Source organism: Varanus komodoensis, unplaced genomic scaffold (assembly GCF_004798865.1).
Source record: "Varanus komodoensis strain SLA01 unplaced genomic scaffold, ASM479886v1 scaffold18_1, whole genome shotgun sequence".
In the NCBI taxonomy this organism is placed as follows: Eukaryota; Metazoa; Chordata; class Lepidosauria; order Squamata; family Varanidae; genus Varanus; species Varanus komodoensis.
The window spans coordinates 3,733,722-3,760,487 of NW_025335548.1; the positions used below are offsets into that span (position 1 = coordinate 3,733,722).

The following is a 26,766-nucleotide window of genomic DNA, read 5'->3' on the forward strand; positions in this document are numbered from 1 at the left end:
TTGTAATCTGTTCAGAAGATGCAGCTCGTGCAAAATGCGGCAGCCAGATTAACACCTGGAGCACAATTCATGGTACTGGTTTTAACCTATGAAGCCCTACACAGCTTGGGACTATAGTACCTGATGCAGTGCCTTTCCTGACCTCATTCTACTTGGACCCTATGATTTGCATCTGACACCTTCATCCAAGTGCCTCCTCCAAGGGAGGCCAGAACGAGACAAAAAAGAGGAGAGCCTTCTTAGTGGTGGCTCCTCAATTTGGCCCACCTGGTGCTAGCATTGTAAGTTTAAAACTGCCCTCTATTTCCAGGCAGTTAATGGTATACAATGGGTACTGTCAGCCATTTTTAATTAGGTATAGTTCTGCCTTAGATGCTTAAACTGTTTTATAATGTTGTATATTTGAGTTTTAAACTGCTTTAAATTTGTATGCTGTACAATGTTATTGCATCTCTTTGTTATTTTGAGAAATTGGTGTGAACTGCCCTCAGAGCTTCAGCTTTTGGGTACAAAAGAATTAAACAAATAAATACATAAAAACAATCTTATCCTGATCCACATGGCATGATTTAAGGCTGGGAATCAAGTGTTGGTGTAGTTCATGTGTTCTCAAAAATTGCTATCTAAATGTCTTGATTTTTTTTCTGGTCGAAGGTGATCCAAAAAAGATAACTTGTGGAAAAACCTGTTTAGAAGAAAGGGACAATCAGTGGCTTGGCGTGAGCATATCAAGGCAGCCGGGAGAAAATGGATCTCTGGTTGTGAGTATTGCCTTACATTCCCAAATACTTGCATTCTGGGATACATGGAAATGTATCGGTAGAGCAAGTGCTTCACACGCAGATGTCTGGAGTTTAGGCAATGGCAGCTACAGGAAGGGATGGGAATGCCATCCCTCTGTGAATGTGGAGAGAGGCCATGGCCAGGCATGTGTGCACACCATTGTTTCTCAAGGTGGTACCTCAGAGCCAAAAAAGCTGCTTACCCTTGTTGTACACAATACTAGGCTAGACTGACCTTCAGTATTAGGCACCACCCAATGTCTTTTACTTTGGTGTTCATATGTGGCCATTGCACTTATTTTCACATCTCCTTTATTTTTACGTAGGCCTGTGGACATCGTTGGAAAAATGTATTTTATATCTCAGAGAACAAATTTCCTAATGGGATTTGTTATGATATACCTTCTGATTTTCGAACCTTGTTGAGTAGACAGATATCTCCTTGCTATAAGGGTAAGCATACATGCTTCTGATTAATAGAATACAATAATTACAGCAATTAGTATTCTCTCCCTCCCCAAAAGTACAGTGAATGCAATATTTCAAAAATATGCTGAAGGTACTATTCACCAGATAGTGCTCGCATTTATAAAAGAGATGTAACCGAAGCCAACAACACTACCAATGCCCCTTCTTTATGGGGACTATAAAAATGGTTACATCGTCACCCTTGTTTATTGAAATAACTCCTTCCACAATTAATCTGTCAGTTTCATTGGAATAATGAAATTGATTGGAATAATGAAATGGTGGACTATAGTTTTGAAAGCGAGGTTCAGTAGTGAGAACATACTTGTCAAATCCGTTATTCTTCAGATATCTGAGTAAGGGTATTATCTTGCTATCGGATGCCAGTAGTTCCAGTTAATCCCAGCTGCTTCATCAAAACAGCTGTAGAGAATTTGTGATCACCATGGAGGATTATTGTTTTCAGTTGCTTGCTTTTTTAATGCATATTATTATTTTTCTGTGCTTTGTTCTGAATATTCAGATTACTGGAGAAAATATGGAGAAAAATATGGATCATGCCAGGCAGGGATAGCAACAGCTTACACAAAGGTACATGTTATAAGAATAGTGCTTCTCTTTTAAAGTTGTTATTTTTTTCCAGGAAATAAAATGCTTTACAGCACTTCTATATTTATCTCATCACCTTACAGAGTAGATAGACTATACATTGGACATATATTTCTCTTATATTAGACGTGTTCCCTACTCTGTGTTACTATAGGAAAGGTCATGGTTTGGCTAAGATTTGAAGGTCAAGAGGCAGGATGCCACTAATAACCAGGTAGTCTGTCTTAGCACTGCGTGAGTTCTCTGCTCTTGAAGCAGGCAGGGCCAGGCCAAAGCCGTTCTCACGTTGTCATGCCTCAAAAGGTCACTAGTTGTAATGGCTACTTGCAACCTCTGGGGAACTGGGGAGGAATGCCTGGAGAGGTCCATTGCCTTTGTGTGATGATGGGGGCGTGGGGTGGGGTCCCTGGTGCTCTTAGGTTGACAAGCACAGGAAATGAGTTGCTGACCTGGATAGACCTCTGATCGGATTTGAGAGTGCTCCCCTTATGCCGTCTTCACAAAAGGTTTAGACAAATTCATGCGGCACAGAGTTGGATCAAAGTCTATTCATCTTGGAGTCTTTGAAATCTCATGGTGAGAGCAGTCTTTGAAACAGGAGATCCCAGAGTTCCTGATGCTGGAGTGACCAGTCACAGAAGAAAGCTTGTTGACTTGTTTTGTGAGCGTCCTCATAGGCTAGAGAGACACTGAAAACTAAGTGCTGCCTGCTGGATCTCTGATCTGCTGTGGCAGTGAAGTTGCTTGCATGTGTGGCCCGTTCCCACCCTTCCTGCATGCTGGGCTAGCCAGTATTCTCATGCTGTGATGACCATGATGCTTTGCCCAATACCGATCACGTATAACACAGAAACCGTCACTTGGATGTGTGGGGACTCTGTTTCTCAACATCTTATGGCACAGGCCTCCAAACTTTTTGGGTTAGTGGACACATTTGTTTTTTTAGTGCTTTACCATTTCTTTGCCATGGGAATGTAGGGAATTTGCCTGTTCCTATAATGGCTACTATGGTGAGCACTCCTTTCTCAAAAGGCAAACTAATGCAACTGAAAAGAAAGCAACTTTCTCAAGAACTTGATTGCAAGGCTGAGGTCCAAAACACGACACCAGAGTCTGGCAGTTTGCTTCGCCAAAGATAAACCTCCCAGTTTTAAAAACAAGTCTTGAGAAATAAAATAAAAATCAGGAGAAGCAGGGAGTCCAGGGGACACCAAGAGAGATTGGGCACCATATTGGAGTCCTAGTCCTATGGGAATTTTGGTCCCATAACTGTACCTTATAACTGCATGGATAGGGATTGATCTGGGAGTTTGTGCTATTCCATTCCTGAATAAAAACAATATAAGCGACCATTCGCATTGCTTCCGGTTTAAGCCCATCTGTACGCTCAAGCTGTGATTCCATCCTGTCCTGTAATATATTTTAGAGCAGGCAAATTCAATCCAGCAAGATCCTTTAATGCATGTCATGGAGTGTTTTTTTAACACAGAGTTACCATCTCTGTTTTGGAAATATATAAATAATATTGCAGAACATAAGATTTTATTGTCTGGTTCAGAATCACCTATTCAAAGCCATAATAAAACTAACAGCATTTTATTTGGGGTTGTAAAGATCAATGTATTTCATCATGCATCTTTATGTCCTGTATTAAGAACTATGAGTTCTAAAATGTTCTTCAGAGAAGGGCAGTTCTTCATTTTCCTTGTGGCCTGATTAGAATAGTTCGTAGACTTGAGTTTTAGCAGTGGAAGGGCTAGTGTATTTTCAAGTACATAAAGCATTAATTGTACCTATTGAATGATGTTTCAGTTGAACTAACTTGGATGGGGCTAGGTAATGCCACAGCCTTTAAGCAGAGAGAGCAGGAATAAACACGACTTGCCCTGATTATCTTTAAGAACTTAAGACTTAAGCCTTTTGTTTTCTTCCAGGATTTAATTATTATGGGAGCACCAGGATCAGATTATTGGACTGGATCCATCTTTGTATACGATAAAACAAAAAATATCTACATTTCATATGTGGATTCAGATAACCGAGTCAAGTCTGGGAGCTATCTGGGTAACTGAAATTTTTTTATTAATATGCTTTTATATGATTCTCCAGTTTAATATGGTTGCAACAATCTGCTTGTCATTAGGTGTGGTTGGTTTTGCCATCCAGGAAAAAGTGCTAGCAAAGAACCTGGTTTGTAAGAACTGACAAACAACCCTTCCACCTGAGGCATATAGAATATCTTCCTGTTCCTGTCTAAATAAAAAGGAACACATTCTGCTAGGCCTGGATTGACATGAACAAGGTGCTGGTGCACCATGGCAATTTGGGGTGATGATATTTGCTTTACAGGATTCTGTGTGTGTTCCGTTATATTTGGTACAGCCCAAGAGCACTCGAAAGCTCTCTTTGGACATTAACAGTTCAGTGTCAGGATCTTTGGAAGGGTTGTATGGATTTCAGTCAAAATGGAATGAGGTCTGCTCCCAAAAACTGGTTTTAACTGAATTCTAGAGGTGCTCCTTCATAGCGTCTTGCAGTGATTGCAATCAGTAACGGCAGTTTATGCAACTGAATATGAGTAGTGACGCAAGATAGAAATCGGATGGAATTCCCTGCTGTATTGCAAGATGGAATCCCAGTCTGTTATTTATAGGAAAAACAAGAATTACTAGAAAAATATTTGCCCAGTTTTTTAAAGTACATTCAGCCTAATAGTAAATAGGCTGTCTCCATTTTACAGCTGGAGAAATAGAACTAAAGTAGAAATTTGCTCAAAATATAAGGGATTGGGTAATGGGTGCTTGACAGGTGTCTAAAGGATAGGCCTGCTGTTTGGCTTGTCAAGGACAAGAAGCTGTGTGAATCCACTACCAGCCACACGTTGAGAATTGCTTGAAACATGTCATTCCTCAAATGCAATTGTTGATCGGGAAGAATATTGTTCAAATGGTAAAGGACCTGGTATCCATCCATACTGTCATTTATTCATGGCTTTCCTATGAACAGGTTATGCTGTTGGAGCTGGTCATTTCCTCTCTCCGAATAGTATAGAAGTAATTGGAGGTGCTCCACAGCAGGAGCAGACTGGTAAAGTAAGAGTTAATTTTTTCCCCTCCCAGTAGTGGTAGGATATTTTTTTAAACGCATATAACAAAAGGTTACATTTTCTGGAAGGTAGTCATCTGTTGCAGCAAAAACAAGGAAGGATCTTGTGACTCTCTTATTCTGGTGTAAGGTTTTGTGGACTGTCCACTTCACTGGATGCATGAGAATTATGTAGTGGTACAGTATATATAGTGATGGCGGGAGAAGTGTAACCCGTGAAGTCGGAAGGAAATGCAGTGCAGAAAGTAGCAGTGGGGACAATTGCATGTTAAACAGTGGTTGTTTAGACTGCCCTTGCTGGTAGTACCTGGGAACTAGATGAACACATGAAAACATGTGGTGTGGTAAAAATCCATCATCCCGATTCAAGCCTTTGTGAGGGAATTCCTAAACAGGCTTCATTCTAATTCAGGAAGTCTCTCATTTTAATTAATTTATTATATAGCTTTTATATTTCAACCCCACCTTTTCTCTTTCAAGGAACTCAAGCTGGTTTACATAATTCTCCTCCTCTCAATCATCTCTCCACAACAACAAGCCTGTGAGATAGGTTGGGCCTTGATTCTGTGACTGGCCCGGAGTCACCCAGTTGGCTCCATGGCTGAGTGGGGACTAGAACCCAGACCGTCTGAGTCCCAGTCCTATGCACTTAACCGCTACACCGCAGTGGCTCTCATCTCCCTTTCATGTTCCTTTGCTCCAGAATGGCTACTAAGATCTATGATACTGTGCTAGGATGTTGATATGCTCTTGAACTAGTTTCTGAATATTTGTGTTCATTTCTTCTTTTTTGCCTTTCTCAGAATGCAGAACAGCCTGGCTGCCTGGCTGTTTGTTACTGGCAACAGTTGAACTATAAATATGACTACTGTTCATAATGTGATCGTCACCATTAGTAGTTTCTGCACTGCATTTCCTTTTGACTTCACTTCTTACGGTCCTTTTCCCTGCCTCCATCTACTGTACAACCCCGCACACAACTCTCCGTATTGGCCTGTGATAGCTTCCCCAGAATTGTTTTGTTAATCTTTAGATGCCAGAAGTCTCTGTGCAAAAGAAGCTGTCTGTCAGCTTCTTTTGACACATTTTTCCACATAAGTATTTTTAAGGCAGAGGGATTTTTCATGTGTTGTTTAGTCCTGTGAATGCAGCTGTCAGTGTACATTTGATCTGGGAGGCAAACAATATCACTTAAAACGATATACGACTGATAACTGAAGATACCAGAACTAACATCTGTGAGCTGTCAGCTCATACATTTTATTGCTGCATTGAACGAGGATGAAGATTAGAGTGTTTCCAGTCAGAGCTTCTACCGTGCATTCATGCTGCCTCATTCATAGAATTTATGGGAGATGTGGGTGATGCTGTCATCAAGTCCCATGTTTTCCCCCTGCTGCTTCCATCCTTTCTCAAATCAATCCATCTGGAGAAAAAAAAATCCCTTTTGCTTGTTAGCACTAGAAGCCTTCTGCCTGGAGGCACCCATAGTCAATTCGAGGTGGAAGCAGGATGGGGGATATTTTCCTGTGATATGTGGAGCAGCCCTATAGGGGGCAACACTCAGTGCTTCCAAGGTGTCTAGATAAGGCCATGGTAACATATTGGCTCCTGTACCTGAGACCAGGGTAAGCATATTCTTATTTTTGTTTTGCTGGGGTACTTAGCTTTTTTATTTTATAGCATAATTAACTCCCCTTATCTTTATTTTAGGCATACATTTTAAGAATTGAATCCAGAAAACTATCCATTTTGACTGAAGTCAAGGGCAAAAAGGTAATCCTCCTATAAAGATTGAAACTGGTATCTGCGGTGCCATGCCTTGACTCCTTAACTTAAACTCTTTCTTGTGTGTGGACAGCTTGGTTCTTATTTTGGAGCTACAGTCTGTGCTGCGGATCTCAATGGAGATGGCTTCTCAGACTTGCTAGTAGGAGCACCGATGGACAGTAAGGTCAGAGAAGAAGGAAGGGTTTATGTTTACATCAACTCGGGCTCTGTAAGTACTTCTTTCTTTTAACACAAGGCACTGTAAGCAGATTGTACTGTACATGAGGCCACTGGCTCTATTCCCAAAGCAGTGCCCACCTCTTGCATAATGGGGATTTCGTGCTTGCTTTAGGAAGCCCCAAAATTAGCCTAAGTATTAGCTTCTGGATCAATCGGGACAGGTTGCCAGGGCTCTCTTGCACCAGCTCTGCCATCCTGGCCCGTTCTAGAAGCATGTATTTTCACTTGCTCCCGGTTCCTGGAGGAAGCACTAAATCCCCATTGTGCAAACAGTGATGCTGCTTGTGTAACAGAATTGGGGGCGGGCCCTGCTTGCACACTAGCCTGCTGGGAGACTGCCCTCTGGGCTGATGCAGGGGGGTGGCTGCTGCCACTTCCATGGGACCAGCTCTTCTCATGCAGCTCTTGTGTCTCTGACAGCTTCCTACATGCAGTAATTAACAGATGCAGGATTTCATGTCATGGAGATGAGCTGGCAGTAAAAGGTTTCTCACTAAATCTTTGTCTTATCATAAACTGGTAAAAATGCAGCAGACTGAAAACAAAACAAAAGCCCAGCAACTTTATTGCCATTAGTGGCGGACTCAGCCAGGGGCTCCCAAGCTTTCTGCACCAGTGGGTACATCTGGATTTTGTGGGTGCTCTTTCAAAATAGATGCTGTGGAACAGGCAGGCATGTCTGGTCACAAAAGGCGCATTTCTCAGAAGTCAGCTGATGAGACCAAAAGAAAAGTAACATGTCCAAAACTGAAGTAGAAAGAAAAGGTGAAGCTCAAGCTCCAGAACAAGAACCATGCTTTGGAATGCTAATAAAGTTGGTGCTAAAGGGTGGCAGTTATCTTTCTAGCAAGGCAGCCTCCCAGGTTTAAAAGTAGTCTTGATTTTAAAAAACAGTTAAGTGTTGCTTTTGGCAAACAAAACATGAATAGCGCAAGTGCAGAGGCACCTTTGGAGCCTTCTGGTGTGCTAAGCTTGCTACTAGAAAACTAGGAACTTGACTATGCTCAGCAAAAGTAGCCCAATCTATGTAAATAAAAAAATGGTGTCATGTGGATCTGACCTGCACCTTTTGTAGCCCACAGTACAAAAACGGTTTATGCTATGAGCCATGCATTTCATTTGAATTGGATGAAATGAGCGGAGTAAAGCTGGGGATGTCTGAGGAGCCTGTTTGAGGGTGGGAATCCATTGGACTCCCCAGATCCCAGTTCGCTTCGAAGTGGTGCTGAGTCCAAGCTCCTAGCAAGCTTGCCCCATGTTTGCAGGGTGCTTGCGAGGAATCGAGCCCCGTGTGCTGCACAGGAATTTGGAGTGCAGCTGCTGACACAGGAGAGGGTGGGTTGTATGGGGCTTTCCAGGAATGGTGTCCAGTGTCCCTCCTCTGACCCACCTGTAGCAGCCCTTTGCACGGCTCTGCAGTTGCCCCTTGTACAGCCTTCATTTCACAAATATTCATGACTTCCTCTCAGCTCGGCTCGCTTTGCAAGGCCAGGCCAAGCACAAGAGGAAATCCGTGGATGCTAACAGGGACGGATTCCACCAGGTTTCATCCCAGCCCTAGCAGATGCTTTACACTGATGTGATATATAAATGTCAGAAAGTTCAGGCATGTGCCTATTTTGTGTTCGAGTTCCATGGATTTCGAAGGGTGTATCACCGGTTGGACTACGCCAACAGAAAAGCAGTCTTCTGTTGTATTGGAGAAGCCAGTGCAAGAGGAAAATAAGGGTGCTTCTGGGTGGGGGTTGTGTTCATTTTTGGTCACGGAAGCACCAAACATTTCAGCATTTTCTTCTAAAAGCACTGAGACCTATCTCTGCTATAACTGCATCAACACTCATTACTGTCTGAATGTAAAATTATTATTTCTCTAGGAAGCAAAAATGATCGAGCTGGAAACAGCCTTGGCTGGGAGTGATTTATATGCTGCAAGGTTTGGAGAGTCCATTGCCAATTTAGGAGACATTGATAATGATGGCTTTGAAGGTACTAATAATCTTCATAACCTCTGCAGACAGCTGTACTAAACCAACCGTATGTGATCACTTGACCAGCTAAAGTTTCATCAGTCTGGTAATTTATTTTATCCCCAGCATCTCACGTTCGTGACTCAGAGGCATCAATAGCTTTGCATCAACTGGCTAAACCAATATTGTCTTGGCTTGCTGGTAACAACTCTCTAATTCTTGACTACCTGCGAGCCTTGGGCAGGGCAGGCTCTGAAAACTGAAGCTGGACATTTTTATTTTGTTTTTGAATGTAACTTTGAAGGAAATGTGTATGGGGGGCATTGCCCAGTGCAATACTTTGTCTTCTCACATCTATCATTTCATTCATTCTAATCAGCAATGCAATTCAGAATTTTAAATAAAACTTACCGGTAATATTTTTAAAGTAACTTTTAAAACCATGTTTGAAGTAGGAGAGCGTATCTGGGAAACCTCATTCCCTGATTGGTTTTAATTTAATTGAACTGGAGCTCAGTGAGCTCCAGCCTGAATTTGTTTGGAAAGTCATAACTTGTTTTGTGAATAAAAACTTGGATTTGATTTGATTTTAAGCTTGATGCATTCTGAAGCAACTACCGCACTTCTCTTTCTCTCTGGATCATTTACCTGAGCTATTCAAATAACCTTCTTTGTGCTTTAGGTAATACTGCTGATAGTTATTCTTTTGTCTTTCTGCTCCCTGCAGGAGTAAAACTATCCAGGCATATAAAATACTTAAAACCAGTTGCCTTCATTTCCCTTTTAAATTCCCTGCCCATAACCAAACTCTAATTCGTTGCTTAAAAGAGGAAAAAAAGTGCCCTGTTTTAAACTAACGGTACCTTAGTGTCCTTGCTAGTACTGGGGAAAAGCGATCAACGTACTGCAGGATTATCAAGGTGCTGAGTTCGCTGATCATCTTGCTGTTATTTTCTGCAGTCTGTAGACTGCAAGGGCTCAATTCTGATTGGTAATCACACAAGCTAGGGATATTTTGAAAGAACTGAATGTACTGTTGGATTTGGGAACTAGATCATTGAAAATTCATAATGTTTACTTCTCTGCGAACTGGGGGTGTACCGTGGTTTAGAGAAGCTGCTCTGGCTTCCCCTGCCAGCCCCATCCAGAGAGCTTCTGGGCATGACTTGCCCGGGGTGGCTGGAAGTGGGTTGCTGTTAGCCCTGCAAGCATGTGGGGTTTGCAAGCAGAGGGAATCATGGTTCTCTTGGGGAAGGAATCCTTGTCTGTTCCCCTGACAGAAGAACAATACCCACCAAGGAAGAAGGCGCATGTGCTTCTCTTTGCTACTCTAAGCACCTTTGTTGGACTGCCCAGATAGAGATTGTCAGTGATTTCAAGCCAGAAAGAGTCTGACTCCAAGAGTGCTCAGGCGCAATGCTCTGGGCTTGACGGAGCTGGGAATGGTATCAGGTTCTAGTTTCTGTGCTGCACTTTCCACTCTCCTTAGCATCTGTTCATTGAAATGTAAAAGGTCAAAGGGGTTAGGTTCAACCTGAAACTTCAGGTTCAGTTTTGAAGTTAAAACCTTGCATCCCTTGTCTCATGAGAAGTGCCTGGTCTCCCTGGGCTTACTTGATTGGGCTACCCTGACCCCCTGCATGCCTTTGTCAATCTCCCTAGGATCAGTTGTACCTGGTAGTCTTTCATAGGCCTATCCATGGATTACATTCTTTCAGAGCTGTTTCATGTAATGGGTGCTGCTGCATTATGAAGCAGTGAATCTCATAATTTCACTAGATGTTAATAAACAGAAAGAAACCTGCCTAGCAAGAATGCTTCCAAATATGTGAGTTCCAGCTGATCATAGTGCTTTAGCCTCTGCTAAATTATTTTCATCCGACCTGGCTAAAATTTGCTTGAATCTATAGCATTTGCCATTTTGGTTTAATGGTAGCCCTGTGGCATCACTTGCAAAATACTTTCCATACTAGTCCTTAATGTTTCCATCCTCCTCCTTTGGATTTCTTCTTGTGAGCATTAACGTTCTAAACAGCTGAATTTATTTGTTAAGCAGCTTATATTTCACACTTTCTTCTGAATCTGCTTAATTTATATGTGGCTTGTAGGTAAAACTGTGCTGTAAATAAATGACTAAAAATAAACTAGACTTGCTATTTGCAGATTAACATCCCCCACCCCCCAGTACACACACACACATACACCTCTCTTAAAACTTGCCTTTTTAAACCATCTTGGAAGATATCCACACACACACACACACACGGGTCTATTTTGCTCCTCAGGGTGTTTGGTGTGACTGCTGTGACTCCCTTATACAAAGATAACTCTTGTAAGTTCAGTTACTGAATTGTGAAGTACGCTTACAAATATTCTGTGTTTCAAATATCTTATTACTTATATGGTACCAAGAATATCTACTGAATCAAGAAATTGTTACAGATGTGGGGCCGCATGGTCTGTCGCTTTTCATTTGTTATAGAGTAGCTTATGCAAGCACATGTATTCTCTTTAATGTCCCACCAAAATGTGTTGTTCGTTTCTTACAGATGTAGCCATTGGTGCTCCACATGAAAATGATTTAGAAGGAGCAATTTACATATACAATGGCAGGAAAGATGGGATATCAGCAACCTTTTCACAAGTAGGTCTTTTAAAGCTGCCACTGTGACTGTGGTTTGAATATTCAAAATGTTAAACAGAACATACACACACACATACACACACACATACTGGGCATACCTACATACGTGTAGGACACAGGTAGGCTGGAAGTGTAAGGGACCAAGGCAGTCCACTGCAATATTTTAATGTCAGGGAAGTAGTTCACTCTGGGGAAACACACTTGATCTTCCTATGAAGTGCAGAGAATGCTGTGGCTAAATTACAGGCAACGCTTCATTCCGAAAAAGGCAAATGTGACTTGCCCAGATTATGAACGTTTCTTTGCCTTCATCCCCTCAACACTCCTATTTCAGGATAAGAAGAGCTCCTTGCTTCCGCTGCTTGGAGCAACTCATGTCTTGGCCAAGCCAGGTAGTAAGATAAGAGGATAGTAAGGGAAGACAACAGGAGAGGAAAGGTTTCCCACTGAGCATAATTTAAATGCCAAACTGCATATGAATGCGCTTGGTAATGTTATGCGCTGTCAAGTTGTCTCTGACTTATGTGACCCTGAATGTGAATGTACTTACAATAGAAAAAGAACGATTTAATGAGAAAGCTGGTTTATATTATTTTCTAGTGTTTGTCAGTTGTAGCTACTAATAATTCTTAAACAAGTTTCTATTCCCCTCAAACCCTGCCTTTTTTTTTTTTTAAGAGAATACAAGGACATCAATTAAGCAGTACCTTACGGATGTTTGGCCAGTCCATAGCTGGGAGAATTGATGTCGATAACAATGGCTATGCAGGTGAGTTAAAAACGTTGCTTCTCTTTGGAGGAAGGAATATAGGAGGAACAACATTTTGTGTTGCTGTTATTATTCCTGAGTTCCTTCTCTAACTCCTAGGCAGGGTATGCATGAATAAAACAATAAAACAGCAGAACTGCCAGCAGCATTTAAAAACAACCAAATGATATGTGGCCAAATTAGAAGCTTATTATTATACAAGTCTACTTTGAAGTCAGTCTCACTGAGTTGGATCCAGATATCATCATGGATCCCTTAAAATTAATAGGCGTTAATCATGACCAGCTTAAATCCCACTGAGTGGAGTGACCATCTGGAATGCAACTGCAGCCCCTATGAATGATTTCGTTTTTTTAATGTTCAGTGCTGGTAGCATTCAAGTTGTTTGAAAGGAGATGGCTTGTTAAATGTATTGGGACAAGTGCATTAAGGCTGTTATACTGTACGCATCTCCATGTGCGTAATTTCTCCTGAACTTGGCAGAACTTACTTACAGGTGGCTATGCACAGGGCTGGCATATGCGTCATAACCACCTGGAAAGCACTGCTAGCTTTAAAAGTTTGTGTCAATATTATGAAGAGAAAACAGAATGGAACGATAAGCCTAGCATTCTCAAATGAAATAAAATTTAAGAAATATTAGATGTATTTGGGTGCAATCCGGTCCACATGTCCAGAACTCTGCATGGAGAACTATAGTAGGCAACCTGTGTAAGGCAGAAGGTGCTCGGAGGAGCTCTGGACCCCTCCAACCCTGCAGAACTCATCGGTTTGATGCCCCATAGCTTGAGGGAAGGAGGCTGAGGTGTCGCTGGTGTCCTTCATAGTGTGGTGGCATCTGCCTCCCCCTGGAACTCCCACCAAACCCCATCTCCGAGGTCCCATTCACAACTTCAGAACAGTAGCTGGCACAGCTCTTTCCAGAGTAGCTGTGAGTGGAGGGAAGCGGGGAGCCGCACAGAGCTTGGATTCCCAGCCCTCACCTTGCAAATAATTTCCCAGGTCAGGGCTGGTACTCCAAGTAATTGTCCAGCCTCTTGTCTAGTGGCCATAGGACTGTTTCACACTTCTGCCTCACCCTGCTTCCAAGGAGACTTGAAGTACAGATCGGAACTTGTCTTGTGCCGGCCGGCATAACTGTTCTACTCCCGTATCATATTTTTGCATGAACTTGCACTGGTGCATGTATTGTGGCATCCAGCCCAGGTGCCCATTTGCAGGTCACCCTGCCAAAGTCCTCTGACAATGCATGTATTTTCTTCTACTTGCTGCCCTAAGAAGAGAAAGAGAAATGGGAATGAAGAAGATTTTGGAAGTATTTACACTCCAGACATCTAATGGGGCTGTGCCATGGTGGATCAGGCCCAGATCCACCTGCTCCAACACAGTGGATACCCAGCTGCCCACAGGAACCCGGCAGACAACAGCTGCCTCCCACCCATAGTCATTGCAGTGTCCTGCTTTTTGCTGAGTGCTGCCCTGAAAAGGTTCCGTTTCCCGAAGAGAACGGCCTGTCAGCCCACTTCAGAAGCTTCCCTGCATGTGTTCAGATGACCTGTGGAGAAGTCGCATGCACTAGTCCCACCTCTGGCATTCTCCCACAGAGGCCAAAGACACGAAGGGGGAGTTAATCTGGTTGGGGGGTTCTAAGCGTGTTCAGTTGAACACACTAAGAATCCTCCCTGCATATGTCAGCCTGAAGGCATCACGGTAGAGCTGGAGCTGACTCAAGACATCTTTGGGTGAAGGCCAACCCAAACAGCTCCGATCCCTTTCCACACATTATTTCACTGCATGAGAGGAAGAGCTCTGAAGGAAGATATTCTTTGTCTTTTGTTCATTTGGACATTTGTTTCAGGTTGTACAATTTTCCTTAAACTTTGAAGATGAGATCATTTTTTCCTAGTAAATATTCTTGTTTAAAAATATTCTTTTCTGGTTGAATGGCTAACCTTCAGAATTCCTGTAGGAAATGGGCAGGAGCTATGTTGTTAGTAATTGCTGCGGACTTATTTAATGCAAGGAATAAAATAACTCAGCCCTACTCCAGTGATTCTGTTTAGGAAGTCCTAATGATAGATGTGGCTTGAAGTGTCGGTGTATCCTCTCTAATTAATAATGTGCAAATAGTGATTTAATACAGTCCAAAGGTGAATATGCAACCTGTGGATTGTGCCTGAAAGATTTCTGGGGACTAACGATTACCATCCATCTGTGCTGTGTGTGTTTTTCTTCAGATGTAGCAGTTGGCGCTTTTCTGTCGGATTCTGCGGTGCTGCTGAGGTGAGTTGAATGCACTCGCAGGCTCGGAGATAGGACAAAAGAGTAAATTATGAGAGGCCAGTAAATATACAGCATGCCATTGCACCTCACAATGGCCTTGATTAAACTCTGAACGTAGTCATTGTGTCGCAGAATTCTGCACACCACTGACGTATTTAGACAGACACACTGGAACACATACAAAATGCGTGACTCCAGTGTCACTAGGAAATTATCCAGGAGGTGAATACCTAAGAATCCAGGTGACAAACAGCATACCTAGCTGGGGTATGAGAGTTCTAGTCCAAGACTTCTGGGGGCACCAGTTTGAGTATGCATTTAGCTTAGTCTGCATGACTCGGAGCTCATTCTGAGTTGCTTTACCCCCAGGTAAGCGGTGGTGCTCTGTTCATTGGTTGCTTGCCTGGGTGCGTGACTGGGGAGAGGACTGTCATTCTGAGTCAGATTGTCCCCCACCCATTCTTCCCTGGGAGTTACACTAGAGATGCATAGTATATATTTGGCATAGTATGGAGCCTGTTCCTTAGGATCCAAGCTGTCAAGAATACCCTTGTCCTGTCTTGAGAAAAAGCAGAATGCCCAAATGATAAAGCGCTGTGCAGGAATTGCGGATGGCAAGGGAGCATCTTGTGACGATGAATTCTTACTTTTTAGGACAAGGGCAGTAGTCATAGCTGATGCATCACTAAAACACCCCAGTTCAGTAAATCGAACCATTTTGGACTGTGTAGCAAACGGACAACCTGCTGTGTGCATGAATCTGATGCTTTGTCTTAACTATAGTGGCCACACAGTTCCGGGTTATCTTGGTAAGCTGTTTGCTGAGCGTGGCAACATCCTTTCTCTGTACTCGGTTGATTCTCTGTTTAAAAAGTGACTTTTTGCTATGGGTAAATGGAACTTACTGCTAGTCTCAGTTGTACAGTGGCTACAGGTACCCACCTTGATTTTTGGCACCATCTAAAGCATTACAGGTAGGGGTAACTGCCCAGGTTAGCTGCATTCAGTAGCAGTGCAGTAGTTACTTTTGAGTAGCAACACTCGAGTGTATGTTTTTACACACTCGCTATCAAAGTAAATGAAAGCAATATACTTGGGTGGTGTCAACTGTAGCTTTAATGAGTAGACAAGTTGAAAAGGTGTACATCCTGGAACAAAATGAGAGGACTGGTGTCTGGCGGATTAGGGCAGGGCAAAATCTTACGTTACAAAATTTGGGGAAAGAGGGCAGGTCAGGAGACGAGCCTGGCTGTGTCAGGGTGGAGTTTGGTTTTCACAGTGGAGGGAGAAAATAGCAGGAGCTCTTGAGTCTGCGGCCTGCCCAATTGATCGTGGACCCTTAGCTTGAGAAGGACTTATTTTCTCCAGGCACTTAAACTCTGAGATCTGGGACTCTTGCAAAAGAGAAGTGCCCGCTCATATCTCCAGGCACCAACAGACAAATGGGGGAAAGGTGCAGAAGTTAATTTGGCTTCAAAGATGAGCTCCCCTGATGTGTTCTGAGCCCGCAGTACCCAGGGCACTGTGTTTGGCAGTGTTTTGCAGCCTTTTGAAGCACTGGGCTGTGAAATGTTTTGTCTTGTAACACTTGGGGTGATTTGTTTAACAAAATGATAATAAGGAGCTGTGTGTGGCATTTTAAGCAATTGCTTGCTATAGTTCACCATTCATTTAAGGAATCTGGAAATACTGCTGCAGTTACCTCTGAACCATTCCTCTTACATTTTTCTCTTTCCCCCCTTCAACTTTCCCAGTATTTCTTTACGACCTAAGCCTGGATGTGAGCAGGAGGGCAGATACTGCAGCGAGATTTTATTTTGCCTCTAATGGGAGCTCTGCAACAACCTCGGGAAGCATCAGGATTTACAACAGCAACAATGCTACTTGCGCAACCCACCAAGCCTTCCTGAGGGTAACATGTTCCCTCTCTTAAATCAGGCTAGTTGGGATGACATGGGTGATGACAACCCAGAAAGGGGAGCCAACAGCAGGTGGGCTGTTGTGCACGAAGACGAGTGCTGCTTGCAGTGTGTCCCTCTCTTCCGCTTTGACCCTGCGACCCACTGTTGGCTTCTTCGCATGACATCAGAACCCAGCCAGATGGGTCATTTGGGAGCTAAACAACCCAGTGGTTAACCCAGCAGTGATGAAATGGGTTAACTACCGGGCCGTTAAACTCCTGAGCAACTCACCAGGTGTCACGCTCCACAGGCTACGGAGGAGCCCGTCGTGGGTGGTGCAGTAAAAAGTGGAGGTGGTGGGCTGCTGCAGGGCAGTGTCCTTGCCGCGGACAGCAGCCTCTTGGTTGTTTTAACAGCCAGCTCTGTGCCTGTTTAAAGACACAGCAATGAGCAGGGCAGCCTGTGGGCTGTGAGGAGCATCTTTCTTAGAGGACCTCCTCAGGCCACTTTCAAACGTCAGATCGGTAGCGATCGGCAGTAGACCCTTTCATGCTCTGTCATTCCTATTCCTTTGAGAGATTAGCCTGTTGCCAACTGGTGTTTTTTCAGAACCGGGTGGGTACTTCTTTGTTTGCTCTTGATTTTTAAGACGTTGAGCTTTCTGCAGTTTGAACTCTGCTGCTTGATTGTTCATGCCGTTCCATGTTACGGTGGTTGTGTCTTACATTCTAATTTTGGTAGCTCATCTGAGACAGTTTCACCCATAAGCATGTGAAACCTCTCAGAGGGTTTTAGGGCAGAGTATTGAGTAAAGGGGTTGACCTTTTTGATTCATGCAGACATGCTTATTGGGAATGAAGAGGGCCCACGTTTCCTTTCTACCTCATGCAGTCCAAAACTACTATGGACTCTTTTTACTGATGTTTTAGCACCTGGGAGAAGCTGAGACTCTGTTTTTCTGACACCCTAATTTGGTTTCAAATCCAAGCCAGGTTGGGGCAAATGCTTTCACCCTCCCTACTTTTGATGCAATGTATTTGTTTACACTGAAATAGTAATATTGAGAGCATCTCCTCTGCCTTCTGTGAATTGCTGTTTGTTTACATGAACCTGTTAAAGTTAGGTAAATTTGGGAGTTTGCCGATCCTAATTTTTCAGTTGGTCAGAAGCTCACCTGTTTTCCCTACCAACTTGGCCTTTGGTCATATAATGGCTCTCGTTCTGGAGGTGCTCTGTTGTTGCATTTGCGGTTGTAGTAGCTACTGACAAATTTATCCACCATGAAATTGTTGAATTCCCTTTTAGAGCTGTACAAACTGGGATCCCTCATGACTACCGGTGGTACCACATTCCATAGTCTGTACTATGTGAGAAAGGACTTCCTTTTTTTTTGGTTCTTAATTTTCATCACTCTGTTTCATTAGAAGATCCTGGGTTCTACTATCGCTTTCTCCAGAGAGTGCATAATTTTGTCCATGTCATGTCTCCCCTAACCCTTTTTCTAAAGCCAGGTCGTCCCCAAAGTGGTCAATAATTGGCTTCTTTGCATTTTTCATGCTGCTCCATGTTATGGTGGTTGTCTTACATTCTGATTTTGGTAGCTTATTTGTGTTTATATATTAGGCAGGTTATTCTTTACATACATTCATACATGCTTGCTTGTCACTTGTCTTATGTAATTAACTCATTAGGTTTCCCCCTTTCATAGAAAGATGTCAGGGATATCCTTACCCCTGTACATGTTGAAGCCACCTATCGCCTCGGACATCATATTTTGGAGACAAAAAATACGGACGAACTCCCTCCACTCCAACCAGTTCTTCAACAGCGAAAAGAAAGTGAAATTATACGCAGCAAGGTAGAAGCATTGGACTCCATACATCTCTGTAGCTATAGAAAATATACACCTAATGTAAACTTTGCAAAGTTATGTTACGATCAAGGGTTTTGTGTGTGTCAGTTTAATACGGATACTCAATGGTACTTATCCTGAAAGGGGAATGTGGAAGAAGGCTTCTGAATGTTCTTCACTTTCCTTCCCTTGTCCTGACTGGTTTTTTCTGTATGGCGCTGAACTGAACTGAAACCCCATCTTTTAACATGGTTGCTATGTATAGCTGTATTAGCCCCATTTGTCAACTAGGCACTCCTCCCAGGAATTGCATGTGTGGAATAGCAATTTGTTAAATAATCCAGATATGCGGCATGTACCATATATTCAGTTTGGGCCAATTAATATGTTTGAGAGCCACCTTCATTGTATATTTGCTCACATGGAGGAAGTAAGGCAGGGATGTATGGCTACAACCAGGGTGAAGAACCTAGGCCAGTCCACTTCTCTAGGGTTTGCCAGGTGGATACTCCCTTTTCTCCAGTACTGGATCACGTGGTTGTTTCCCAGCTTTTGTGCAGGTTTCTGCCTAAAAACTGAAATTGGCTTTTCAAAGGCTTAGCTTTTGGCAGTAAGAGCTTTAAGCTAAAACATGCTGGCATTCCCTCCCTCTTTCTTTTCACATTTAGCCCCACCCAGTATGGGAAGGAGACCCCAGAGCGGTTCTCCAAAATTGGATTTGGCATTTGGGCTAAATGATGTTCAATAGCTCTGGGCTTTAGGATGCTCATGTGTACAATTGCCTAATACATTTGTTTGGATTCGGTGAATAGAAACAAATGGGGCAGCCTGTACACACACTGATGCCTGCATTTCCTAAATTGGTACGAAGGTCTGGATTATGCCCCCTGATGTGATCTGTTCTTTTCAAATTCACATGAGATTACTGAGACTTTTTAAATCTTTATGAAATATGCATAGTTGAGAAAGGATGGCTTCAAAATGTCCACTATGGCGGCAGAGCCATTGTCTTACTCTGCAGGAAACTCCAAATAGCAGTTAATATGTAGAGAATGTATTTATATGCAGCCTTCTACTGCTCACATAGTTTTCTGGATCACTGCAAATATTTTTGCTCCTTGATCTAATCTTTCCAATACCAAGACTGGAAAGGCAATAGTTAAGAACATAATGAACTCCTACAAATAAATGAAATGTTTCCCTTGACAGATACTATTTTGATGAAAGGTCAAAAAGATTTGTTTCCCTGCCATATGAAGTTTCCTAATAACATCAAAAGAAGCAAGGAAAAACAAGTCAGATATGAACTTGCCTGTGCCAGCTTCCCAGTAAAATGGCAAAGCCACTTCGATTTTGTTGCTAAACTGTTTCGGAAAAACCCTTCATTTACTAGAAGTATGCAAATCTCATCACCCAGGAGCAGGGGTACCCCTTCCATCAGGCAGAATGAAGTGACTGCCTCAAGGAAAGGCAGAACATTTATAGTCATTTAATATCTCATTGTGGTGTTTTTACTGCGGGTCTTGGGATTTTCTGCCAAAATAACTAGGCTGGCTTTGGGTGCCTTGTGCCCGGACTTCCTGTGGGCAGGGCATTTGCTGCACCATCACAGGTTAAAAAGAAAACATCCTTGGCCTTCCCTGTCCATCACAATTACTTTGACTTCTATACCGCCCAATAGCTGAAGCTCTCTTCTGATGAGGATAGGTAGGCCTTATGCAAGTCCACAGAAGGAGTGTGGCTAAAGGAAGAGCTGCTGCCAGAGACAGCCATTCAGTCAAGATTTCAGCAAGCTAGTCTGGATGACCGCAGGACTTCAGAGGCAGGCTCTTGGGTTCAAATTGGGCCTCTGAAAACCATGTAAGCTGAAGTCCCAGTGGAGCCAAGTGTCTCCCTGAGGTATTGGCTAATGTGGCTGCACAGAAACAGCCTTCTGCCCCAGCTCCCATGGATGGTGGAAGGTACCAGACTTGCATGCCAAGGAAGCAAGGGGGTCAGGTGGCAAGAAGCAAGAACGGAAGAATTCAGAATGCAGATTTGTATTTTGTTATATATAAACACGAGTAATTGTTGTTTTCCTTTCTCCAAAGTTCATGTTTGCAAGATTTTGCTCTCAAGAAAACTGTTCTGCCAATTTGCTACTTTCTGGGAAACTCGCATTTCCAGCGTAAGTCATGTGTGATTTCTATGTAGTGAAAAAGACTGTATGAGCTTTACAGACTTACCTTTCTGTATCAGTGAAAGGCAGAAAATCTTTCAGAAGGCACTAAATATAATGTCAAATTATTTACAGCAGCACAGTGTGAGTGTGTAAATCAGTGAGAGTGTTGGGTATGTATGCAAGGGTTGTGCTAGCTGAGGTTGTATATCCTTAGAAGTCTTTATTTGGCAATTCATGTTGTCAGAGTATTCTGTTGGTTTGAACACCTTTATTGACATCTACATATTAGCATAGTACATGTGTATTTTTAAAATAGTTTTGATAGTAATATTGAGACATGACATTGGGAGATAGCGAATAGAAACACATTAGCTTTGCAATTCCAAGTTGCCAAATTAATTTAGAAACCATTAAAATACTTCTTAAAACATTCAACAAGCTGTTCCTTTCGTTTGGTATGGAGGCACCAGATGGATAGGCATTCTGTTTTCATTTTTAATTCATTCTCCTTGGTTCAACAGGTTTAAATCTTAATAAAAGCTTTTATTTTGTTTTTAATGTTTCAAGATTCCCATCAGGTTGTATGTCCCTCCTGCCCATATACAATACCACTTACATACACTAACTCGCAGTTTAGTGTCACATTTTAAAGCACTGTCAACTCAGAGCTCATAAGCCCCTGGTCTGTGTACAGTTTGCTCTTAACCTACCCACCCTGTGCCCATGACTGGGTTTGCATGACATGACATCATGGGTAACCAGCCATCATGGGTAACCCGCCGCGGTTGGATGTCATGCCATCCAGTCCCTGAGAGTTTCACTCAGGATGGCTTTTCGGGAGCAAAGCCACTCTGACAACCCATGGCTTGTTCTTGGGTTGCCCAATCCACGATGCATTGCCACGTCATCCAAATCGTAGCGAGAGCTTTCTTCTTCGGTTCTGGGACTTGGCTAGTGGCCCACGTGGCAAGTGTGGCAAAGCTCCCCACTGTTCTTCACAGTCTTGCCCTCGCAAGAGAGGGCCCCTTCGCTGATGCCCAAGTAGAATTTTGGAACGACTACTGCCGGTTCCCCTACCCTCTTCGGTTTTTTCTTCTTTTTTTGTTTTTTTCAGTTCTAAAGTTACAGAAATGCTAATAATTTTTAAAATTATAACTACCTTTCTTGGTCTTTTGCAAATGCACACTTAGGACTGGTATGTGCAGTCTGGTCAATTTCTTTGTGTGTTTCAGCTGCCAAAGCAAAAGGGAAGTTTTGTAGATAAGAGACATGGAAAGTGACAAGGAAAGACTGCGTATAAACTAATTTGTGCACGGTTTGGGGGCTCGACTGCTGAAATGTCAGTTGAAATGCACCAGTGTGCAGAGAGGGGTGAGACAGATGAGGTCCAATTAAAGGGCAGTCCCTCCCTTGGCAATGTGATGCTGACAACGTGTTGGACTGACACTTTTCAGTACCTTGCCAGCTGTTCCAGAAGGGGGAGATTTTGGCTCCTCTGGTGTTTCACAGCTCTTTTTTTTCATAGAATCACAGAGGGTCTAATGTGCTGCTCAGTGCAGGACTCCCAGTGAAAGCATCCTTAACAGATGCTTGTGCAGCTGCAACTTGAACGCTTGCAGTGTGGGACGGCCGGCAAGTACCCCAGGCAACCGGTTGCATTGACCTTCCATCCAACAGCCAGGAAACTTTTCCTGGTCTTCCACCAGAATCTGGCTTCCTGCAGTTTGAACCCATTATTCTGTGTGCTGTATTCTGGGATGCTAAGAAAAGATCCTGGAGCTCCTCTGTGTAACCACCTTTTCTTCTCAAGGCTGAATATGTCAAGTTCTTTCAGCCTCCTGATCATCTTTATTTCCCCCCTTTAAACCTTTTCCAAACGGTCTGCATCTTTCTTAAAGCATGGTGCCCAGGACTGGATTCAGTAATCAGTGGTCAAGTACCCTAACCCTAACTGGTGCTGAGGAGAGGGAACTAGAACTAGTACTGCTGTGATTACTGCATCCCCCCTTTTTTTAACCAAAAAGCCCTGTGGATGTGGATGAATGGGATGGAACAAACAGCTGGGTGGAGGCACTACGGGAGCTCTTGCCTGGCTTGCTCCATCCTGGTCTGCCACCCGTGTAAGGCTGTTTCAAAAGAAAAGGGTTAGGCATGTTTGTTCAGTTTTTTTGGACTGGGAGATTTCTGCTAGTTCAATGACTTGGAGGTAAAGGGACAGACATCCTGTGTAAATTAAGTGCGTGGCAGTGAAAGGAGGGTGGAGGGGGACTTCGCATCCCTGCAGTAATAGAGCAGCACTCCATTTACTTACCAGCCCTTAAATTTATTCAGAATCCCTATTGGTTTAGCTCCCATCCATTAACGTTGTGTCTGTTGTTTTGTGGGGTGTTAGTACTGTTAGGAACCCACCGTCATGGCAGCAGGAAGTACTCTGAAAAGCAGCCATGAAAAGATGGGGAGTTAATAGATCCCTTCTGTGCAGTAGTTGAAGATTGAGGGAGGTGTTGAAAATGTGGCGGCCACTGAAAAGCCACCCATATTGCCAAAGGGGAGATCTTGCCCTGCACAAACATGCTTTCCATGAATTTTCCTTAGTGCTTCTTTTCCATGGCCAACTTGGCCATTGGTTCTTGGCCCTGGGCACAGTCTCGCCCAGCCTTCTCCAACCTCGTGCCTTCCACTCACCCAGAATTCCCCGTCAGTGGCCCTGCGGGATGGGGATTGCAGGAGCTGTGCTCCAAGTGCCTCTGAAGGTCCCCAGGCCAGGGAATGCTGATCTAGCCTATAATAGGCAGCCATGCCTTGTTAATCCCCATGTCTGCTACCGACTCCACTTTGCTGCTCTCTTTGACATAAAGTGATCAGGCGGGAATACTTGTCAGAAGACATAAGAATGCACCTGTGCACTGGCAAAAGGCAGACCCCAAAAGGACCCCAAGAGCACATTCCTGTGGCCCTGGGGGAAATGGAAGTGAACAACAAGGGGTCATGATCAGAGCAGGAAAGGAAGGAGATGCCGCAAGGGAGGCTGAGGACCAGTGGGGAAGGAGGATGAGGAAAGCTATAGAAGGAGGCGGACTGCTTGCTGCGCACACCAACACCCCACACCATGTAGCTTATTCTCAGGGCTTCGTGTGTCCTGTGAATGTAGGCACACACTTACACATGTGCGGAGCAGACTGAAGTTCAGACAAATGGGTCTGCCGCCATCATTACTTCTTTGGCTTTTCCACAAGGTGTGAGGCATTATCTATAATCTATCTGTGAAGCAGGGATTTATTTTCTCCAGCCAAACGGCCTTCTTTATCCCTGCAGTTCGGCCAGATATTTTTCAGCAGACTGCTAGATTCCTTTCTGATTGAGGAAATTTAGATAGCGATGGTGGTGATTGCCTTCACTGCAGTCCTATAACTTATCTGCTGATAAGGTTCCTTATGTGCCGTATGGGTCAAATAACTTTGTTTAAGAATAATAATGAGCTGTGGGTACAGGTGAAATCCTCTAACTCAGTTTTCTCACATTCCCAGACATGCAGCTAGTAATTTATGTGTGACTGTATCCCACACTGGGCACCTTCTCCCAGCTCCTTTTGGCACCCTGTAAACAAAGCAAAATGCTGTAGCATATAGAACAGGGGAAGAACACCAGTTATTTAAATATAAAGAAGTAGCTTTCGAGAAAGCAGTAAACCCCCTGATCCAGCCCCTGCAATGCTAGCATTTGTGCTTTTCTCTCTCGTTTGTAACTTAGCTGCTTATGTAGTGCTTTTACCTTCTGTTGCCTGTCTAAGTGCCAACTTTTCTCCCCAAGGTGTTCAGTGACTAATGTGTTGGTCTCAAGCCAGAATATCTGATAAATGTCTATTTCAAGGCAGCTCTTCTGCAAGTCTTAATTAAACTTTAATGTCAAATTGAAGTTTACTTTTAAATCCTCTTAGGTGCCTTTTGCTTGTTAACGTGATCAGGGAACACGAGGTGGGACATAAGAAAGACATGTTCACTCATGTGCACAAGCCCTGCCTGATTTTAACCTTGACAGGGAGTTAAAAGACAAGCGCTCTTCGCAGCATAAGGTAATAGGAAAGCAGCGTTCAGCCCAGATGTTCTAAAGGAGTGGGGATGGCGCTAGCAAAGGAGCCGTTCAGCAGGCCAAGCCATCCCACTCAAATGGAAAAGCTACATCAAGGATGAGAGAAGAGTGGGGCTTGGGGAGAGGTTTAGGGTGAGTGGATTGCCTTGCCAGATGGAGGAAGAATTGCATCATACCATGTTCCTGATCCGATCAGACGTGGTTAAATACTCCCTCCACTTAGCAAGACAGTAAACACACTATAAAAATGATGCGCGGTCATCTTTTTAGGCTTTGGCTGAAAGATGCAGACCAGCTACCCCAGAAAGAGCTTATCCTGATTCTTAGAATACCTGTATCACATGTCTGGATGTAGATGATAATTTCTTTCTTAATTGCCATTTTATCTTGCACTTCTTTTAAGGCGCCCAGAGTGTCTTCTCCTCTCTCCCGTAACCAGGCACATTGTACTCTATAGGTATCAACCCTATGAGGCAGGTTAGAGCAAAAGAAGGCCACTCCCCCAGCAGCAGGCATTAAATCTTCCTTACCGTTCAGCAAGAAGGTACAGATAACCGTGTCACCTGAGGAAGAGAGAGCTCACCCCAGAGTAGTTGGTCTTCTGCATGGGGTGAGTGGTTCAGACACGATGCAACCCAAGGGAAGGTACAACGTGACGAAAGGTGACTTGTACTCAGCCAAACCTCAGACTGGGCCAAATACGTAGCAAGAGGTATCAATTAAACAAATAAATAAATACGTATGGAGAAGGTGCTTTAACTCACAAGCCATGCAAACAAACCGAAGGTGGTCCAGTCTTATGGCCTCACTTCACGGGGGGTTCTCTGTTCTCCTACATCGGGCGGGGTGGGGCGGCTCAGGTATAGACAAATGCATTCTGCTGGGGGGTCCCCGCCTCAATCTCCCGTGTGAGATGGCCGTGCACATGTTGCCCAGTCGCTTCCATTCTCCCCTTGACTGCCAGTCACTTGGTGTTTTCCCAGCTTTTCTCATCCTCACCCCTCATTCTGAAGTGTGGCAATGCTTTTCTTAGGGCTTAGTAAGAGCTTTAGCTGCCAGAGGAGTCTTTTGATGCTGACCTCTTTGTCATCCGTTCTGCCCACTTTTGTGACGGGCCCCTGCGGGGTGCCCTGAAACGGCATTGGGCCCTTGGGCAGAAAATGGTTCGGGAGGCCCTGTTACGTAGCCAGTGCGTAGCGGGAGCAGGATGCAGTTCTTCCAGCTGGACTTCTTGGTGTGGTGGCATGCAGCCTTGTAGCCATTTCTTAAGTAAGTTGCCTTTTTAGATGTTCCAAAATTAAATCAATGTATTATTTCAATTTCCTCCAGGCCCCATGAAAAGAAAACTTACCTTGCAGTGGGAAATATGAAGATGTTAATGTTAAATGTCACCCTGTACAATGCTGGAGATGATGCCTATCAAACTGCCCTCCATATCCAGCTCCCCAAAGGGCTTTATTTCACAAAAATTCTAGAGCAGGTAAGAACCAGTGTGTGTTTTTCTATAAGCTCATGGGTAGCACTTCCTCCACCAATTTAAATGGCAAAACACACAACATTGAGTGTTTTGCTGTGTTGTCTGATCTTCATCCAACCTCCACTGCCTCATTGGAGTTGCAGGCTAGGCTGGAACTTGTTAAAGCAAAGGGGCAACTGTACCAAACTCTCCGCAAGAATGTTGGCCAGGCAGCTGCATAAGAGATGGAATGGTGGGGCTGAACAGTCCCAGCCTCTTGGAAGCGGAAGGGGGCTGAGATTTCCTCCTCTGGGCTCCAGCCTTGGGCAAAGAGATTTGGTCATGGCTCTCCACCCACCTGCTCACCCATACTCCTCCCAGCCAGTGGTATTCTGGTACCTTTTGAAGTCCAGGCTCTTAGCACGACAATCCCCAGAACCTCCCCCACAAGGAGAGTGGGAAAATCCAGGCAGGCCTTCCCACAAACCACTTTTTAGCAGCTTTCAGTACCATCAGGAGCAGATCTTTGGTAAAGCTAATGGATTTTAATGGACCATTCTAGAACAAGCTGCTCCAGCATTCTGTGCTTTACAACAAGAAACAATCTATTATTGCTGGTGAAATTAGTTTCCTGCCAGCCATTGTATGGATTTCAGCTGAGCTACAAGGG

The 26,766-nt window shown here is 43.7% G+C and overlaps 1 protein-coding gene across 5 annotated transcripts in view; it reads left to right on the forward strand.

Annotated features, from left to right (window-relative positions):
- The window catches only part of ITGA4 (integrin subunit alpha 4), a 55,352-nt gene that overhangs the window by 12,655 nt on the left and 15,931 nt on the right, over nt 1-26,766 (forward strand). For all 5 annotated transcript variants that reach the window (XR_006414415.1, XM_044427019.1, XM_044427020.1 and 2 more), the window contains 16 exons: nt 655-761; nt 1,109-1,235; nt 1,774-1,841; nt 3,794-3,923; nt 4,866-4,951; nt 6,678-6,740; nt 6,826-6,963; nt 8,849-8,960; nt 11,491-11,585; nt 12,264-12,354; nt 14,592-14,637; nt 15,292-15,446; nt 16,392-16,549; nt 18,247-18,396; nt 20,481-20,557; nt 25,970-26,120. Coding sequence is in view for 4 of the 5 variants with exons in the window: in XM_044427019.1 (XP_044282954.1) it covers nt 655-761; nt 1,109-1,235; nt 1,774-1,841; nt 3,794-3,923; nt 4,866-4,951; nt 6,678-6,740; nt 6,826-6,963; nt 8,849-8,960; nt 11,491-11,585; nt 12,264-12,354; nt 14,592-14,637; nt 15,292-15,446; nt 16,392-16,549; nt 18,247-18,396; nt 20,481-20,557; nt 25,970-26,120 (1,754 nt within the window). In the remaining variant the exon portion in view is untranslated. The remainder of the gene's footprint in view (nt 1-654; nt 762-1,108; nt 1,236-1,773; nt 1,842-3,793; nt 3,924-4,865; nt 4,952-6,677; nt 6,741-6,825; nt 6,964-8,848; nt 8,961-11,490; nt 11,586-12,263; nt 12,355-14,591; nt 14,638-15,291; nt 15,447-16,391; nt 16,550-18,246; nt 18,397-20,480; nt 20,558-25,969; nt 26,121-26,766) is intronic.